The sequence below is a fragment of the Neovison vison genome, chromosome 5, assembly GCF_020171115.1.
Source record: "Neovison vison isolate M4711 chromosome 5, ASM_NN_V1, whole genome shotgun sequence".
Taxonomy (NCBI): Eukaryota; Metazoa; Chordata; class Mammalia; order Carnivora; family Mustelidae; genus Neogale; species Neogale vison.
In genome coordinates this window covers 110,588,788-110,607,312 of record NC_058095.1, presented here as the reverse complement: position 1 = coordinate 110,607,312, position 18,525 = coordinate 110,588,788, and the positions used below count along the sequence as shown (strand labels likewise).

Here is an 18,525-nt window from a genome sequence, read left to right as displayed (position 1 = left end):
GTTGAGTGATTAAAAAAAAAAAAAGATACGAAGAGAAAAAAACCCATAATTAGTAATCCCAACCACCTACATTTAGGTAGATAAATGTTTTCTATAGCATGAGAGTTTTAACTCTTGACTTTGACGTAATTTTAGACTTCAGAAAAGTTGCAAAAGTAATAGAGAGTTCAGGTGTACCCTTTGTTCAGCTTCCTCCACTTTATCATCTTACAAAATCATGTACAATAATCAAAATGGAAATTAACATTGGTACAATAGTGTAATCTAAACTGCAGGCCTTATTCAAATATCTGTATTTTATTCTATAATTTTCCCTTTTTGTGTCCCAGGATCTAACCCTGATTCCTACACTGTATCTAGCTGTAACAGTTCTGTGGTTTTTCCTTGTCTTTTATGATCTTAACACTTTTGAAGAATACTGGTCAGTTGCTTTACAGGATGTCCCTCAATTTGAGTTTGTCTGATGTTTCCTTATAATTAGAATGTAGTTTTGCATTTTTGGCAGGAATACCTGCAGTATCACCACAGAAGTGATACTGTGTCCTTCTCAACTTATCATGTTGGGAGTTTCATGATGATGACATTGACCTCTGTGGCTTGGTTAAGGTGATACTTGTCAGGTTTCTCCACTGTAAAGTTAATATCCGCCTCCCTCATTGCTATTAATAAATACCTTGGGGAGATCATTTGATACAATGTGACTTTTTCTCCTCAAACTTTCACCCACTAATTTTAGAATCCATTCTTAGATTTTGTCCATCAATTACTATTTTCCTCACTCTATTATTTTTTTAATATTTAATTTTATTTTTCAGTGCTCGTTCTATATTTATTGATTGGAATTCCTCTGTAGAATTATCCCTTATCCCCCATTTACTTACTCAATCATTTATATCAGTGTGGACTCACAGATACTTATTTATTCTTTAAGTTATAGAATATAGAACTTTTATAAGTTATCCAATATAATTATTTGTTTTTAATTATTTGTCAAAGCTACATGATTAAAAAAAACTACAACATGATTTAAAAGAAGAGTATTTTTAAAAAAAATTTTATATATTTTAGAGAGGGAGAGTGCATGAGAGCAGGGGGGAGGGGTAGAGAGGGATATAGAGAAGCCCAAACCGACTCCTGGGTGAGCATGGAGACCCACCCCTGAACCCTGAGATCACGACCCCAGCCGAATTCAAGGGTCTGCCGCTTGCCGGGCTTAACGGACTGAGCCACCCAGGCGCCCTGGACAGAATAGGACCTTAATTACGTGTCAAGGCCATGAATTAATCCAGTTCTTCAATGTTGGACATTTGTTTCCAGTTATTTAATACTATTAAGGATTTTTGATATCCAGAAATCTTTGAAATTTTGTTTTCATAACTTGGTTTTCTAACAGCAGATTTATTGGACATTGGAAAAGTTTATACTGGTGGTTATGATCTAGGCGGTGGAAACTGCCAACATGTCTACACGGAAATCACACGGTCCACGCAGTCCTCACAGACTATTCAGCTGTGAGCAGAGGCAGGAGATCCTGGAGCTCAGGAGGACCTCTGCAGGCAGGGTCAGGTAGCTCAATTGTCAATAATCTGAAGAACACTTAAAAATAAAGTTATTGAAGTTGAGAAAGAGGCTTCCGGTAGGGGCATTTCTATTTCCGTCAGGGCCTGTCTTCTTCGCCCGCTTCTTCTATATCCCAACCGGAAATATTTGTACTCTGTTTAGAGCCACGTCTATCCTGGACTCGGTCCCGCCCACACACACCGTGGAAGCATTTCCGGGGTCAGGTTATTACGCTCCGCCCTGCCGCCGGTGCCTCGCTGGAAGCCCTGGCTCCCCCGGAAGTGGCCCGGGCCTCTCTGTCGGGGTCCCCACCACCCCGGTGTTGCTGAGGCCCACAGGGGCGGCGGCAATGGCAGAGGCGGCGCTCCTGCTGCCGCCCGAGGCGGCGGCAGAGCGGGACGCTCGGGAAAAGCTGGCTCTGTGGGATCGGCGACCCGACACGACGGCGCCGCTGACCGACAGGCAGATGGACTCGGTGTTGGAGCTGAAGGCGGCGGCAGAGAACCTGCCCATTCCGTTCGAGGTGAGGTGACCTGCTGGAACCGGGCTGGGGCGGCAAGGAGGCGGGGCTGGGGTGCTCCGCGGGCGCGCCTGCGGACCGCGGCCTTGCAGACTCCTGCACTGGGGGCTTTCTCGCTCCTCCCCAGCCACGGTGACGGCTCGGGTGGGAGAGGCCCCCTCACCTTCCGGGGCTGTCAGGCCTTGCATTGCCGGCGACCGCCGACTCGACTCTCGCGCGGGGACGTCTGCGGGGGCGTCCAGTGGCTGGTGTTGGCTGGCACCCAGCACTCCGGGACGGTTGGCTCGGAGCCTTGCCCTGAGCGTCTTGCCCCCCGTGTCCCTGCTATCAACTGAGACCCATTCCTGCTGCCCACCATCTCCCAGGAGAGGGCACCGAACCGAGCTGAGCTTTGCTTCAGGACAACCTTCTTTCTACTGGTATTCGTTTACCACCGTGATGAGTAACCCAGCTTCCTTTTTCCACGGGGGCACTTGGAGAGACAAAACTTGATCCCGAGTGAAGGTTTCATCCATCGCACATTGAGCAATAAGCTCTCCAAGTGCGGGTTATGGGAGATCGATTGATCTGACCTATAACGAAGCCATAAAAACGAATTTTCTTTGAAAGTTGGGTCAGTACCTTATTAGGTAACGCTGGTTTTCGGTGTTAGTGTCAACGTTTTTAATCTTCATTAAAATATTATGTATTTTACCGCTTGTGTGATTCAGTTCGAGTAGTTGCAATACCAAGAAGTACATCTTATGGATTGTCGGATGCTTGACAGACACAGACTTTTTTCTGGTTTCGAGGGCCAGGTTTGGGATTATCATTTTATTAATAATGATGGTTATTTTTTTATGTTGGAAGCACTCCTTGTACACAATTTGGAATTGTGTCCAAAGGCAGATTGTTTTTAGAGACTTAAAGTTTTTCTTTTCTACCCTCAAATATTAGAGGTTGAGAACTTGGACTTGAAAGTTCACTGTTAAGTGCTGCAGGGTAAAGTACAGGTGTTCTTGTATTCCTCTGTCCACCTGTAGGATGCTGTGCTGAAATAAAGGAGGAAACAGGTGGAAATTTCTCTGGCTTGGCTATCAAAGTCTTTTATGCTCTGGATAATAGAAGTTGTTTGCTCTATAAATGTTCCAGTCTGTTTATAATTGATTTGGCCTGTTACAGAAGCAGGATGCTTGGACATTGCCTCACCTGTGGGGAACACAGTCCACAAGAATAGTAACCCAATTTGTTTTTATTATCTTAGTTTATAAATTGTTATTATTGAGCATGAAGGAAAGGGGTTTGGAGGAGGTAAATGCAATCTTTCATTTTCACCTCATTTTTTTTTCATATTTATGCAGTATAATGCCCACATTCTCCTTATGCAGTCATTTAATATATATTATGTGCCTTCTCTGGGCTAGGAATTGAGGCTAGAAGGGTAGGAAAATCAAGATCCTAGTCTCATGGAGCCGACATAATTGTGATCATGAACTTGAAAAAAGAATAAGGTAAGTTCAGAGAGTGATCCATGATACAAGGAAAATAAAACAAGGTAGTGTGACACAAAGGGATGAGATGTGCTCTGGACAAGGAAGGAAGCCTAACAAAGTGAGAGTTTAAGGTGAGAACTCATGGTGGAAAACAAAATGCCAGCCTTGCAAAGACTAGAGAAATAGCCTTCCAGGTGGAGGAAAAAACAATGCAAAGTCATGGGTAGGAGATGAGCTTGACAAGTTCAGGGATTCAGTGAAGGTGTTCTTGTACACAAAGCGTAGATACCGGATTCCTACGAGAATGTAATGACCTTTATTTACCTGTCTGGGATCCTTCAGAGGGATCATTGTTTTGCAGCTCTCTACAGTCTTCATTTACCTTTGCTAAAGTATTTATATGTCTGGTAGGAACATTGGAATTGAATTCTTTATCTCTTACCACTCTTAATACTGGTGCTGAAAAAGAATGCCTCAATTTTTATTTCATCAAGTGTTTCTGTAAAGGATTTTCTGTAGTGTTTCACAATTTTCATAAGATTAATTACTTCCTGAACAACTGGAACTAAGCAGGTTCGTTGAACAGCAAAAGACCAGCTAACGCTTCAGTAAATATCATAAAGCTGTTAACTTCTTTAGAAAATAGCTTTCTCTTTTATGAAGGGGAACTGGTCTTATCTTGGAAAGAAGTTTTACCTTTTTTTTTTTTTTTTTTTGGTGTTAGATAAAAGAGTTTGCAGTAGAGTATTAAGTAGACTGGTTTCTTGTAGCCAGGGCAAATTTTTTTAGTAGTGAGGGCCTTTTTTCTTTTTGCTGAACTTAGTAGTTCTTGATAAATGCTACAATAATGGATCCTGAAATGTACCTGAAATGTACTGCAACAGTGTTTTCCTAAAGGCTGTGTGTTCTTATATATTTAGCCTCTTTTGTTCTTCATAAAATGGGGATCATAATAGTACCTTACTTGTCTGATGGGGAATTGTGAGAATTCAGTGAAATCATGTATGTAAACTGCACACAGCAAATGTCCTGGTAGTATTATATTTTATGCTTTTGTCCCCCAAATGATTAATAACTTGAGAGAATAGATTAGAATCTTATGATCCTGAGCTGGTACAGGTGTCATTCAGACCAAAGGTAAAAAAAGAAGAGGTTAAGTGCCTTGAGGAAGGTTCTGGGATTCCATCTATACCTCTTCAGTGATTTGCTCCAAAGAGAGAAAGTAACATCAGGGTTCGTTTAAGGAATGAAGTGTTTAGATTATGAAGGTGATATTCTCTAACCCAGAACTGTGCAAGAAGTAAAGTTTGGGAAAGAAAGGTGTATGTATGTATGTATGTATGTATTTATTTATTTATTTATCTATCTATCTATCTATCCTGGACCTGCTTAGCTGGTCAGGTAAGGTTGATAGTTTATTGTAATTATTATTTAAGATGTTAATGTACCATTTGTGTAAACTATACGGTAACTCTCCAGGACTGCCAATTAGGAACCTAGATCTGTGTTCTTCTCTCTCTGGTGGTAAATGTCAGTTCTCTCTAGCAGCCAATACAGTGTGAGTGAGCCAGAGGGCTCAGGAGAGCTTGAGAGCCAGTTTATTTATTTATTTATAAAGTAATTTCTACACCCAGTGTAGGACTCGAACTCACAGCTCCCAGATGCAGAGTTGCATGCCCTACTGACTGAGCCAGCCAGGAGAGCCAGGAGCGAATGGGAAGTCAGAACAGGAAAGTGTGTGACCATCACACCTCTTCTTGATTTTCCTTGCTGTTCCAGGTGCTTTGAGAAAGGAAGACAGCTGAGCAAATGTACCTAATGGGGACATTTTCTCACACTCTTTTTAAAAAGCAACTTGTTTTATTTCTATTAAAAATTACTTCTTAGAAGTGGTCAGTGTGGCTTCTCTGTTGCTTGGTTTGAGAGAAATTGGTTTTGTGTTAGTGAGAACAAGGAAACAGGACAGGAAGCCTCCTTCTGCTTCTGGTATTTAAAAGTTCTTATGCAGGGCACTGGGTGGCTCAGTTGGCTCAGGTCATGATGTCAGGGTCTTAGGATCGAGCGCCACATGGTGCTCCCTGCTCAGCTGGGAGCCTGCTTCTCCCTCTCCCTCTGCCTGCCACTCCCTCTGCCTTTGCTCTGTCGAATAAATAAATAAAATCTTTAAAAATAAAAGTCCTTATGCATGAAAAGTAGTTAGCATTTGTACATAAAGTAATCACATAGAATGCTTTTTCATGTATTTAAGTTATCATGTTTACTCACAGCATCTAGACCATAGACTATATCTGGAATATCAGCATTACCTTCTCAAGTATCTAGAGTTTTTCATATGATTTTGTTTCTGGAGTAAATTAGAAGATAATTTTTTTTTTTTTAGATTTTATTTATTTATTTGACAGAGAGAGATCACAAGTAGGTAGATGGCGGGCAGAGAGAGAGGGGGAAAACAGGCTCCCTGCTGAACAGAGAGCCCGATGCGGGGCCGATCCCAGGACTCTGAGATCATGACCTGAGGCGATGGCAGAGGCTTAACCCACTGAGCCCCCCAGGCACCACTAGAGGATAAATATTTTTTGGTTCAAGATGACAGAGTGACCACATTTCTATGACACCTTTGGTCCTTTTGACATGACAGTAATATTTGTGGCACCCCAAGAAGAAAGACATTATCAGTGAACTTGTAGGGTTCTGGTAAATTTATGGAAGTCAGGAAGTATGTATTACCATTTTAAAAATCTAAAGATTTAATTACAGAACAAAGTATAAATATTATTAATTTTGAAGAGCTACAAAAGAGATGATATAAATGACAGGATTTGAGATTAAATGTAGAGGAAAATATTAGGGATACTCATTTCTTCATTTTACTTAGTGGGGACCTCAGATTGTTGAATTGAGTGAAGACTTGTGTAAATCTGTTTAGAGTTCTGGGATAACCATCAAAAATATTGAAAATGGTTAAATTGCTAAAAGTGGGGGTTAGGGGAAGGATCTTTTCTATTGTAATTCTTTTGATGATTTTTATTTATTTATTTATTTATTTATTTTTAAAGATTTTATTTATTTGACAGACACAGCGAGAGAGGGAAGACAAGCAGGGGAAGTGGAAGAAGGAGACGCAGGCTTCCTGCTGAGTAGGGAGCCAGATGTGGGACTCCATCCCAGCAATCTGGGATCATGACCTGAGCTGAAGGCAGATGCCTAATGACTGAGCCACCCAGGCACCCTCTTTTGATGATTTAGAATAAAATTATGTTTTTGTGTTTTGAATAATTTCTATAAGGGAAGATTGATTAAAAATTGTAAATTATCTCTTTCATTCCTTCTTAAGTTCTTCATTCTGCCCTCAAATTCCTTAGCAGAATTTCTCGATTATAAACACTGGTATTGCCTTAGAGAAGAACAACTAGGAGGGCAGAGGAGAAGATGACTTGATTTTTACTTAAATAATCATTCTGTTCCCCTGGACTTCTAAAATAATCGGCCTGTTACAGTTTAGTGACAGTTACGAATTTAAAGTGAGAGAGTAAAATCCATACTCTGTTGAAAAACAGTTGAAAATGTTGTATATTAATTGGAAAAGGCAAAGTGTGTATAGCATACTATTATTCAGGTTACAAAGGTACACTTACCTTGTGTGTACATAGGCTATTGTAGGAGAGAATCATGAGAAAATTGTAACTAATAGCTTCTGAGGAAGGAACTGGATGGTTGGAGGATGGGTCCACAGGAAGGGGACTTTCACTGAATGTCCTTTAAACTTTGTACCATGTGAATTTATTATCTTTTCAAGTTACTTTGTTTAAAAGGACTGCTGTGGATATTATAAATGATTCTGGAACAAGTGGAATTTTACTTTTCCATTTGTAATTTGTGATATATTGTCAAGTGGTGTCAAAATTATGTCATTTAAGACCTCATAAACTCTGATAAGAGAATATGATTACATTTTCATTTTGCAAAACCATGTTTCATGTGTTTTCTGGTATCACAACCAGAGGATTTTGACATTGATTTATATGATTTTTAAAGATACATTTAAGATCTTTTTCTCAAAGGGATTGAATTAAAGATGGATATAGGTCTTAGTGGTATTGAAGGACTGAATTTTGCTAGGTTCTCTGTGGATTTTCAGTATTTCAAATGATTGCCCTAGTGTTTACAACATATTTCTTCAATTAGTCACAGCCTACTTTTAAATACTGTAGTACTTCATGTGCAAATAAGAACCTCATATTAGTATCCTCCCAATTCTTCCTTTTTCTCTTTTGTGCTATTGTTCTGTATTTTACTTTTACATATGTTTTAAACCCATGATACATTGATACTATGTTTGCTTTTGACCTTTAAATCTTTCTGAGTAATTAAACATTTTAAAAATTGTCATATTTATCTTTATTTTACCCACTTCTGGAGAGCTTTAGTTTTTTGTTGTTTATTTGATTTTGTTTTTTTTTTGTTTTTTTTTTTAAGATTGAGGTTCCCATCTGGTATTTATGTTCTGTCTGCTTTTGGAGAACTGCCTTTAACATTTCTTGTAGTACAGGTCTGCTAAAAATGCATTTTCTTAGCTTTGTTTAAACAGTCTCTATTTCCCTTTCATTTAAAAAAGATATTCTAGATAAAAAACGCTGGATTCAAAGTTTTTTCCTTTTATCACTTAAAAGATTTGCTTAATTTCTGATGGGAAGTCTGCCATAATTCTTATCTTCATTCTTCTGTATGTGAAGTCTTTTCTCCTTGTTCTGCCAAGATTTTCTTTTTAATTTTGTTTTTCAGGAGTCTGAATTTCATGTGTCTAGATGTGCATTTGTGTGTGTGTGTATTCCATTTGGAATTCTCTGAGTTTAGAGCTGAAGTTTGATGTCTTACTACTTTCGGAAAATTCTCAACTAAAATTTTTTTCTACCCTATTCGCTCTCCTTTTGGGATTCAAATTATGCATATACTAGATAATTTGATGTCATCCCACTCTTCTTGGATAGTGTGTTCCGTTTGTATTTTCTCACTCTGTTTCCCTGGGTGTGTTTACTGTTGGGTGACTGTATCCACTGTCTTTAATTTCACTGATTCTTTAGCTGTGTGGAGTGCATTGATGAATCCACTGCAGCAGCCCTTTGTCCAGCTTTCTTTTACCTTAGTCTAGTATCCCTGCTTTTTAGTATGTGTTTCAAATCTGAGCCCGATCCACATCTCCCTCGGAGCCCTTTTCCCTTTTAGGTATCGTATGTTTTAAATTTTTTTTAAAGATTTTATTTATTTGTCAGAGGAAAGAGAGAGAGCACACAAGGGAGCAGCAGACTCTCCATAGATCGGGGAGCCTAATGTCGGACTCCTGGGATCATGACCAAAGCCAAAGACAGACGCTTAACCCACTGAGCCACCCAGGCATCCCATAGTTTTGAATTTTGTCACAGTCTGTTCATTTAGAGCTAAGTTTTACTCCTAATGAGGTATAATTTTATAAAAATAGCATGTGGACTGTTCTGTTCCCAAGAAGCACTCCAGATTCTGATTTACAGATTTATGCTAAATACACCTAGTGTTGTCTCTGGTGGGTCACCTCCCCCTCTCCTATGAGGCTGTTTGTTGTTGGTAATTGGGCTGGTTCCACAGAGCAGGAGCAGTGTGAATGCACAGCTTCTCTGCCTCCGGACTCAAAACTGGAATTGAAATGAAGCAAAGGCCCTTTACCCTTGGTGGCAGCACACAGTTGCTGGTGATGCTTCAGATTCAAGGTAGAGTCTCACTGGGTTTGAGAATCTTAGTGCTTACTGTACTCCTTTTGTACTGAGGTATTATGTCACCATTCAGGTAGTTTCCATGAATTAGTGATGCTCTTAATAAGATGTATTTACAGGGGCGCCTGGGTGGCTCAGTGGGTTAAGCCACTGCCTTCGGCTCAGGTCATGATCCCAGGGTCCTGGGATCGAGCCCCACATCGGGCTCTCTGCTCAGCCGGGAGCCTGCTTCCTTCTCTCTCTCTCTGCCTGCCTCTCTGCCTGCTTGTGTCTCTCTCTGTCAAATAAATAAATAAAATCTTAAAAAAAAAAAGAAAAAGATGTATTTACATATACCCACGACCTTCTGGCTCTTGAGTTAGAGTCATTTGTGGAGAGAAGGCAGATCAAGGACCTTTCTAAGCAGTTTTGTTTTTCTTTTTTGGCCTACAGCTTCCCAGGAGTTTAAGAAGCCTGTTTTCCCACACCTGTGTTTTCTTTTTTTCCACAGTGGCTTCATGGTAGAGATACAAGGATTCTTTTTCTTTTCTTTTCTTTTTTTTCCTGAAGATTAAAAAATTATTTATTTATTTATTATTAACATATAATGTTTTATTAGCCCCAAGAGTACAGGTCTATGAATTTCCAGGTTTACACACTTCACAGCACTCACCATAGCACATACCCTCCCCAATGTCCGTAACCCAACCCCTGTCTCCCTGCCTTCCTCCCCCCAGCAACCCTCGGTTTGTTTTGTGAGATTAAGAGTCTCTTATGGTTTGTCTCCCTCCCAATCCCATCTTGTTTCATTTTTTCCTCCCCTACCCACCAAACCCCCCACGTTGCCTCTCAAATTCTTCATGCTAGGGAGATCATATGATAATACCCTCTAGTTCCATCCACGTCATTGCAAAAGGCAAGATTTCATTTTTTTTGATGGCTCCATAGTATTCCATTGTATATATATACACCACATTTTCTTTATTCATTCATCTGTTGATGGGCATCTAGGTTCTTTTCCATAGTTTGGCTATTGTGGACATTGCTGCTATAAACATTCAGGTGCACGTGCCCCTTCAAATCACTACATTTCTATCTTTAGGGTAAATACCCAGTAGTGTGATTGCTGGGTCGTAGGGTAGCTCTATTTTCAACTTTTTGAGGAACCTCCATGCTGTTTTCCAGAGTGGCTGCACCAGTTTGCATTCCCACCAGCAGTGTAGGAGGGTTATACTCACCAGCATCTGTCATTTCCTGACTTGTTAATTTTAGCCATTCTGACTGGTGTGAGGTGGTATCTCATTGTGGTTTTGATTTGTATTTCCCTGACGCTGAGTGTTGTGGAGCACTTTTTCATGTGTCTGTTGGCCATCTGGATGTCTTCTTTGCAGAAATGTCTGTTCATGTCCTCTGCCCATTTCTTGATTGGATTATTTGTTCTTTGGGTGTTGAGTTTGAGAAGTTCTTTATAGATTTTGGATACTAGCCCTTTATCTGATATGTCGTTTGCAAATATCTTCTCCCATTCTGTCAGTTGTCTTTTGGTTTTGTTGACTGTGGTCTTTCCTTTGCTGTGCAAAAGCTTTTGATCTTGTTGAAGTCCCAGTAGCTCATTTTTGCCCTTGCTTCCCCTGCGTTTGGCAGTGTTCCTAGGAAGAAGTTGCTGCAGCTGAGGTCGAGGTTGCTGCCTGTGTTCTCCTCAAGGATTTTGATGGATTTCTTTCTCACATTAAGGTCCTTCATCCATTTGGAGTCTATTTTTGTGTGCAGTGTAAGGAAATGGTCCAATTTCATTTTTCTGCATGTGGCTGTCCAATTTCCCCAGCACCATTTGTTGAAGAGACTGTCTTTTCTCCATTGAACATTCTTTCCTGCTTTGTTGAAGATTAGTTGACTGTAGAGTTGAGGGTCTATTTCTGGGCTCTCTATTCTGTTCGATTGGTCCATGTGTCTCTTTTTGTGCCAGTACCATACTGTCTTGATGATGACAGCTTTGTAATAGAGCTTGAAGTCTGGAATTGTGATGCCACCAACTTTGACTTTCTTTTTGAACATTCCTCTGGCTATTCGAGATCTTTTCTGGTTGCATATAAATTTTAGGATTATTTGTTCCATTTCTTTGAAAAAAAAAAAAAAGGATGGTATTTTGATAGGGATTACATTAAACTTGTAGATTGCTTTAAATAACATAGACATTTCCACAATATTTGCTCTTCCAGTCCATGAACATGGAACATTTTTCCATTTCTTTGTGTCTTCCTCAATTTCTTTCATGGGTACTTTATGGTTTTCTGAGTACAGATTCTTTGCCTCTTTGGTTAGGTTTATTCTTAGGTATCTTATGTTTTTGGGTGCAGTTGCAAATGGGATTAACTCCTTAATTTCTCTTTCTTCTGTCTTGTTGTTGGCGTAGAGAAATGCAGCTGATTTCTGTGCATTGATTTTATATCCTAATTCTTTACTGAGTTCCTGTATAAGTTCTAGCAGATTTGGAGCGGAGTCTTTTGGGTTTTCCACATAAAGTATCATCTCATCTGCAGAAAGTGAGAGTTTGACTTCTTCTTTGCCGATTTGGATGTCTTTAATTTCTTTTTTTTTTTTTTTAAAGATTTTATTTATTTATTTGATAGAGGTCACAAGTAGGCAGAGGGGAAGGCAGAGAGATAGGGGGGAAGAGGCTCCCTGCTGAGCAACGAGCCCAATGCGGGGCTCGATCCCAGGACCCTGAGATCGTGACCTGAGCTGAAGGCAGAGGGTTTAACCCACTGAGCCACCCAGGCGCCCCCTTTAATTTCTTTTTGTTGTCTGATTGCTGAGGCTAGGACTTCTAGTACTATGTTGAATAGCAGTGGTGATAATGGACATCCCTGCTATGTTCCTGACCTTAGTGGAAAAGCTCTTAGTTTTTCTCCATTGAGAATGATATTTGCGGTGGGTTTTTCATAGATGGCTTTGATAATATTGAGGTATGTACCCTCTATCCCTACACTTTGCAGAGTTTTGATCAAGAAAGGATGCAGTACTTTGTCAAATGCTTTTTCAGCATCAATTAAGAGTATCATATGGTTTTTATTCTTTCTTTTATTAATGTATTGTATTACATTGGTTGATTTGCGGATCTTGAACCAACCTTGCAGCCCAGGAATAAATCCCACTTGGTTGTGGTGAATAATCCTTTTAATGTGCTGTTGGATCCTATAGGCTAGTATTTTGGTGAGAATTTTCGCAACTGTTCTTCAAGGATATTGGTCTGTAATTCTCTTTTTTTGATGGGATCTTTGTATGGTTTTGGGATCAAGGTAATGCTGGCCTCATAAAATGAGTTTGGAAGTTTTCCTTCTATTTCTGTTTTTTGGAACAGTTTCAGGAGAATAGGAATTAATTCTTCTTTAAATGTTTGGTAGAATTCCCCCGGGAAGCTGTCTGTTTTTTTAAAGATTTTATTTGAGAGAGAGAGAGAGAGCACGAGCTGGGGAAGTGGCGTTCTGGAGGGAGAAACAGACTCACCACTGAGCCAGGAGCCCCATGTGGGGCTTAATCTCATGATCCTGAGATAATGACCTCAGCCAGAGGCAGACACTTAACTGAGCCACCCAGGCGCCCCAATACTGTAATTTTTATTTTGTAGAAAAAAAATTGAGGATATTTTATAGAAAAGAAATTGAGCATTAAGTAATTTGCTCATGGTCTCACAGCTTATACAGGATCAGGACAAACCAGGTGTCCTGCTATAAGATGCTTTACTATACCAGAAGGTATCACTCAACTTGAACTCAGGTACAAAAAAGCCTATTTTTAAAGGGTTGTTTTTCTAAATTAGTGATGGTGCATTGTGCATCTAGCCTTTTTTTTTTTTTTTTTTAAAGCTTTGAAGATCAAAATCCTATCTTCTGATGAAAGTTTTATATCTAGAAAAACAGATGGGGACAATTTCCTAAAGCCCTGGGTCAAGGTTTTATATAGGTGGGCCTTAAATGTTACGCCCTAAGGACTAAAAACTGGAACTGAAATGAAACAGGCCTGTTTACCCTGCATCCACACTCCATTTATTATAGGCCTAAAAATAGTATGTCTGTTTGACTATAGGAGAACTAGAAACTGCTGTAGGTCTGAGGATGTCAAAGTGAGGCCTTCTAGGTGGGGCTCTTCTGAAACTGATGGGGAACTCTGAAATTCTTTCTACTCAGTTGAAATTTCAAAATAGTCACTAAGAAGGTGTGTGTAAAGTGTGCCAGGGTAGACATGGCAGAAGGAGATAATTGATAATTGGTAATTTTGATAGTTAATTCTCAGGTGTGATTTATTTTCTCTTGGTGGATTAAGCAGGCCAAGTTCTTTTGTTAGATCTGGAAAGGCAAGCTACTTTCAACAACGCAGGTTTTTGCCTTTGGGGCCAGTTTACAAGATGTTCAAGTATGAAAATGTGTATTGATTGGCATAGATTAATGGCCAGTTTTAGAAAGGTAACTCAAAAGTCATACTTTACTAGTGGTGTGGTACCAGTATCATGTTTATACTTTGAGACTAGCATTTACTAGAAAGAGCCTAATTGTATTATTATATGGCATTTATTTACTTCAAATGATTTAACAGAAAACATTCCTTTCTCTTTCAAAACAGTGAGATGGAATAACTTGAGTTTAGAGAATTTTCAAGTTATTTAAATATTTTTGGGGCTTTTTTTTTTTTTTTTTTTGAAGCTTCCGGTCGAAGATATGTGTAGCATAACATCCCAGTCGCTGTCCGTTGCACAGACTTTGGTAGTACCTGAATCTACAGAAGACATTCTCTCCAAGGGTTTTACTTCCTTAGAAATGGAAGAAGAAAGAATTGAAACTGCGCAGCAGGTGAATGGCAGTGTTTTTTCTAAGGTCGTTTCATTATTCTGAATATCTCAAGACAGGGCTAATAAAAATGTCCTAATTAAAAGTTCTGAACATTTGAAACTATAGCTAACATCAGATCTTTCTAGAACAATCTTGATTTGGTGTTAACTGTGGCTGTTTTGTAAGTGTTTTAAATTAACCTTTTGTTCAATTATACTTGAAATACAGATAAAGATATGATGTTCCAAGTTTGGATGTTGATAGCTAGTCATTAGGGTTTTAATAGTTCATGCACTTTTGACTTCCCCCAGTGTATGTTTATGTTAATGCCCCCTGCAGCATGCGTGTGTGCGTGCGTGCACGCACATACTCCCACATGTGCAAACACACCCTCTGCTTGTTGCTTTGTAATTTCTTTTTTTAAGAATTTAAAATCCTTATAGTTACTTTTTAGTAATTTACGTGTGTAATCTTCCCTTAATTTTTATTTATTCCTAATTTTAAACCTAAATGTGTAGCAGTTTCTTCTGCTACTTCCTCTGGTTCTTCTTCTGCCTTGTAAAAATCAGAGCCTAGTCATTTACCAAGTAAAACAAAAAGGAAGCCTGCTGAATTGCATATGTAGTAAGTAAATCAAGAGGCAGTGCTGCAGAGTGAAAAAGAGCTCCACCTCTTAAGTCAGGCCAACCTGGATCTGAAAGTCTCCTCCATGACCTACCATCTTTGTGAGTTTAGCCAAATTACTTATACCGTAGGCTTTCAGTTTTCTAATCTGTAAAACAAGGATGATTGTATAACCATTCATAGGATTTTTCTGAAAATTAAGTAAGATAATGAATACAGTGTATGGCAGGCACACAGTCAATGTTCAATAAATGATAGCTAAGGTACTTGACAAGCCTTATATTTTTGAGAGCATAAAGCATACCCTTGGCTTCAAATCCCACTTGAGAATTATAGAAGATAATCTTGCACCGTATCAATGAAGTTATTTGGGCTGTTAAAAAAAAAGTCATCTGGGCTAAATTTGTACTTATGTCTCTCTCCTTAAAATAAAAAAAACTAGTATATTGAGTTATAATTTATACCCAATAAAAAGTACTTGTTTTAAGTATATCACTTGATGAGTTTTGACAAGTGTAAATACCAGTATGATTGAGATATAAAACATTTTCATCATCCTTTATGTTTCCTTAAGGTCAGTCTTCTCCACCTTTTTTTAATAATAGATATTTTTCATGATATAAGTGGTACGGCCAGAACTCAAACCCAGGTTTAGCTGTTACGAAAATCCATGTTCTTAAGCCACTCTATTATATTATTTCAGTTTATATTTTTATGTTTCTTATTAGAAAACATAAATATTAACATTTACCCCCAAACCCTAAGTTACCTACTCAAATTGAGCAAAGTAGCAAATAGACATTAGCCTCTTAGGAAAGAATGTATATTTTTTACATATTGTATCTTTAATACTCCTCCTTGTTTGACTCTGGGTATGGATATGGCCAGTGTTTTTAATATCTTTTGCTTTTCCTGGCATGTAGATAATGACTATGGAATTAAATTGTTATCTTCTGGTTAAAAGTAATTATTAATATCTGAGCCCCAAACAATAAGACTTAGATAGAGTCTACCCTTTTGACTTGCTGTTTAACATATAGCCACTTTGCATTTTGTCTGTTTTAGTTTTGTTGACAACATAATACCCTTTATTTTTGTAGTTTTTCTCATGGTTTGCAAAGCTACAGACTCAGATGGAGCAGGATGAAGGAACTAAATACAGGTATGTGGTTCTTTAGTTTGTTGGCTATCCTGATTTATAAATCACAGTCATCTGCAGCATTTCATAATCTGTGTCTCAAACAAAATTAAGGCACAAACAAAATTCCAACAGCAATATTTTCTTTAAAAAGAGCTAGAGAGAAATTGTGTGATTAAAAAAAAAATAGTTATAATTAATAGGTGGAGAGGTACAGTCATTAGTTTTTAGATAACCCTAGAAAGAATTGGGTTCAAGTGGGAATTTTACAGGCACTGTAAGAGATACTTGTTGCTTTCTTTAGAAGTAGAGACCCAAGAGATTTTAGGAATGCTCACCTAGACTGTATATAACCATGTTGTTCTGTTTGTGTGTATTGATAGCATGGAAGAAATGATGGTGCATAGTTTCTAGCTGATTTGGGGACTGTGGGTTGAATAACTGCATTTATTTAACATTTATTAAGTGACTGTTATTGCAGGCAATATGTTAGGCTCTTTGATACATGATTCCACTTAATCTTTATAGCAGCTGTGTGAAGAAAGGTATTATTTTTCCCATTTTACAAATGTGCAAACTGAGGCCTAACTTGCTTAATGTCATAGAGACTTGGGCAAAGCTGGGACTTGTACTCAGGTCTTTGAATTCCAAATCCAAAATTCTTTCCATGGCATCACACCATCCTGGGATTTTTGGCATGAATGACTTGAGGGATTGACCTGCTCCATACCTTGGGATAGCCCTAGTGTCCTAGTTTTTGAAAGTTGAGCTGTTGATTTGTTACCTCGTATGTGAAAAGCCAGCTTGTGACTTCAGGGCTGATTCCTTTTGTTGCTTCTAGTTGCAATGATTTCCCTCTAAATTATTGAAAACGGTGTTAACATAGTTTTTGCATATAATTAGCTTTAGTGAATGGTCAGACTTCTTTCCTGAAATTCAAGCATTTGGGGAAAAATGAGACTTTGTTGTTTATTGACTCTGCTTATTGGGGGAAAATATTATTGCCAATCCCCTTTTGGTTCTGTTTTCTAGACAGATGAGGGATTACTTGTCTGGGTTTCAGGAGCAGTGTGATGCTATATTGAATGATGTAAACAGTGCTCTTCAGCATCTGGAATCATTGCAGAAACAGTATCTCTTTGTGTCCAATAAGACAGGAACCCTCCATGAAGCCTGTGAACAGCTCCTAAAAGAACAGGTAATTTGGAGTATGGGAGAGGATTAGTGGTTATATTTAATATTTTATTTTTAAGTAGATGAATAGAATTTAATTATAATTTCTTTAATTTCTCTAAGTATATATTGAACTGTGCTGTATGAGGCCTTGTGCTAAATAAGCATGCAAATTGTTACATTGTCAGACTGTTTTGTTTTTTAAATAAGTTTACATGAGGGAATGGGGCAAAGCAAGCTTTCCTATGTTTTTGAGTTGTTATATCAGCATAATTTCAGAGTGAAGAGGGTACATTAGTTTGCTCTGTGTACTCTTAATAATGACATTTTTCAAACAAGCACAGTGATTGTAGTAATGGTGGGGTTTATGAAAAGATGAACTGATCTGGATTGCAGTTATATTTATGATTTAAAGATAGAACATTTAGGGCACCTGGGTGGCTCAGTGGGTTAAGCCTCTGCCTTTGGCTCAGGTCATGATCCCAGGGTCCTGGAATCAGGCCCTGCATCGGGCTCTCTGCCTGCCTCCCCCCCGTCTCTCTGCCTGCCTCTGTCTACCTGTGATCTCTCTCTGTCAAATAAATAAATACACAATCTTAAAAAAAAAAAAAAAAAGAACATTGAAGCTATTTTATCTGTGTCTTCTCTATGTCTGTTGTGTGTTTTTTTTAAAAGGCATTTAACGTTTTATGAAAGATCACATGTAAGTTGCTGTATTAATCATTGCTTATTAGTCCATAATTGCAGCAATCTTTGAGTATTAGTCTGAAATCTTATGTCAAACATAAACGTATCTGTCTGGTATAAATCTATTCAATGTAATTTTGAGCCTGGAGTGTTGATTCTTATGTTCTTAACACTGATTTTTTCTCTTTTAAAAAATGCAAGTCGGAACTTGTTGATCTGGCTGAAAACATTCAACAAAAGCTTTCCTATTTTAATGAATTGGAAACTATTAACACAGTAAGCATGGTTTTTTACTTTTTGTAAAGTTAATGACCTTATTTTATATTTCCCTTTCTGAATATAGTTTTTAGATTTCTAAATTAGACTGAGTGATATTTGAACTTGATAGTTTGCTTGCTGATAGATATTTCTATTTGTACCTGATGGAAATATCGCCAGTTCAGATTTTTTCAAATATGATTTAAGTAGTAGTTCTTAAATTTTATTATTATTATTAAACTCTTGTTGTCAGTTACCACTTATAGTGTCTTATTGGTAAGCTGTGAAGATTGTAAGAAGGAATATTAAATTTTAAATCTTGCTGTGGTTGTGCTATTATTAGTAATCAAAATATTTTTTAAATTAATCTCATGTTTAGTTTGAAGTATAATCCTTATAATGCATACTTGTATCCCAAAATAATAGTCTCAGTTAAAACTGCTGTGTAAATTATATTCCTAGGTCTTTCTGGCTCATAAATTAATCATACTATATATAAGTTAGTAAAATTATTAAATTAATCATAATTATTGTGATTTACTAC

At 38.1% G+C, this 18,525-nt stretch overlaps 1 protein-coding gene across 2 annotated transcripts in view; it reads left to right on the top strand.

Moving 5' to 3' along the window:
* The first annotated feature begins 1,819 nt into the window (after positions 1–1,819).
* COG3 (component of oligomeric golgi complex 3) overlaps positions 1,820–18,525 on the top strand; it is an 81,094-nt gene continuing 64,388 nt past the window's right edge. For both annotated transcript variants that reach the window (XM_044249755.1, XM_044249756.1), the window contains exons 1-5: positions 1,820–2,083; positions 13,976–14,122; positions 15,826–15,887; positions 16,896–17,061; positions 17,925–17,999. In XM_044249755.1, coding sequence (XP_044105690.1) covers positions 1,910–2,083; positions 13,976–14,122; positions 15,826–15,887; positions 16,896–17,061; positions 17,925–17,999 — 624 coding nt within the window. In that variant the 5' untranslated portion in view covers positions 1,820–1,909. The remainder of the gene's footprint in view (positions 2,084–13,975; positions 14,123–15,825; positions 15,888–16,895; positions 17,062–17,924; positions 18,000–18,525) is intronic.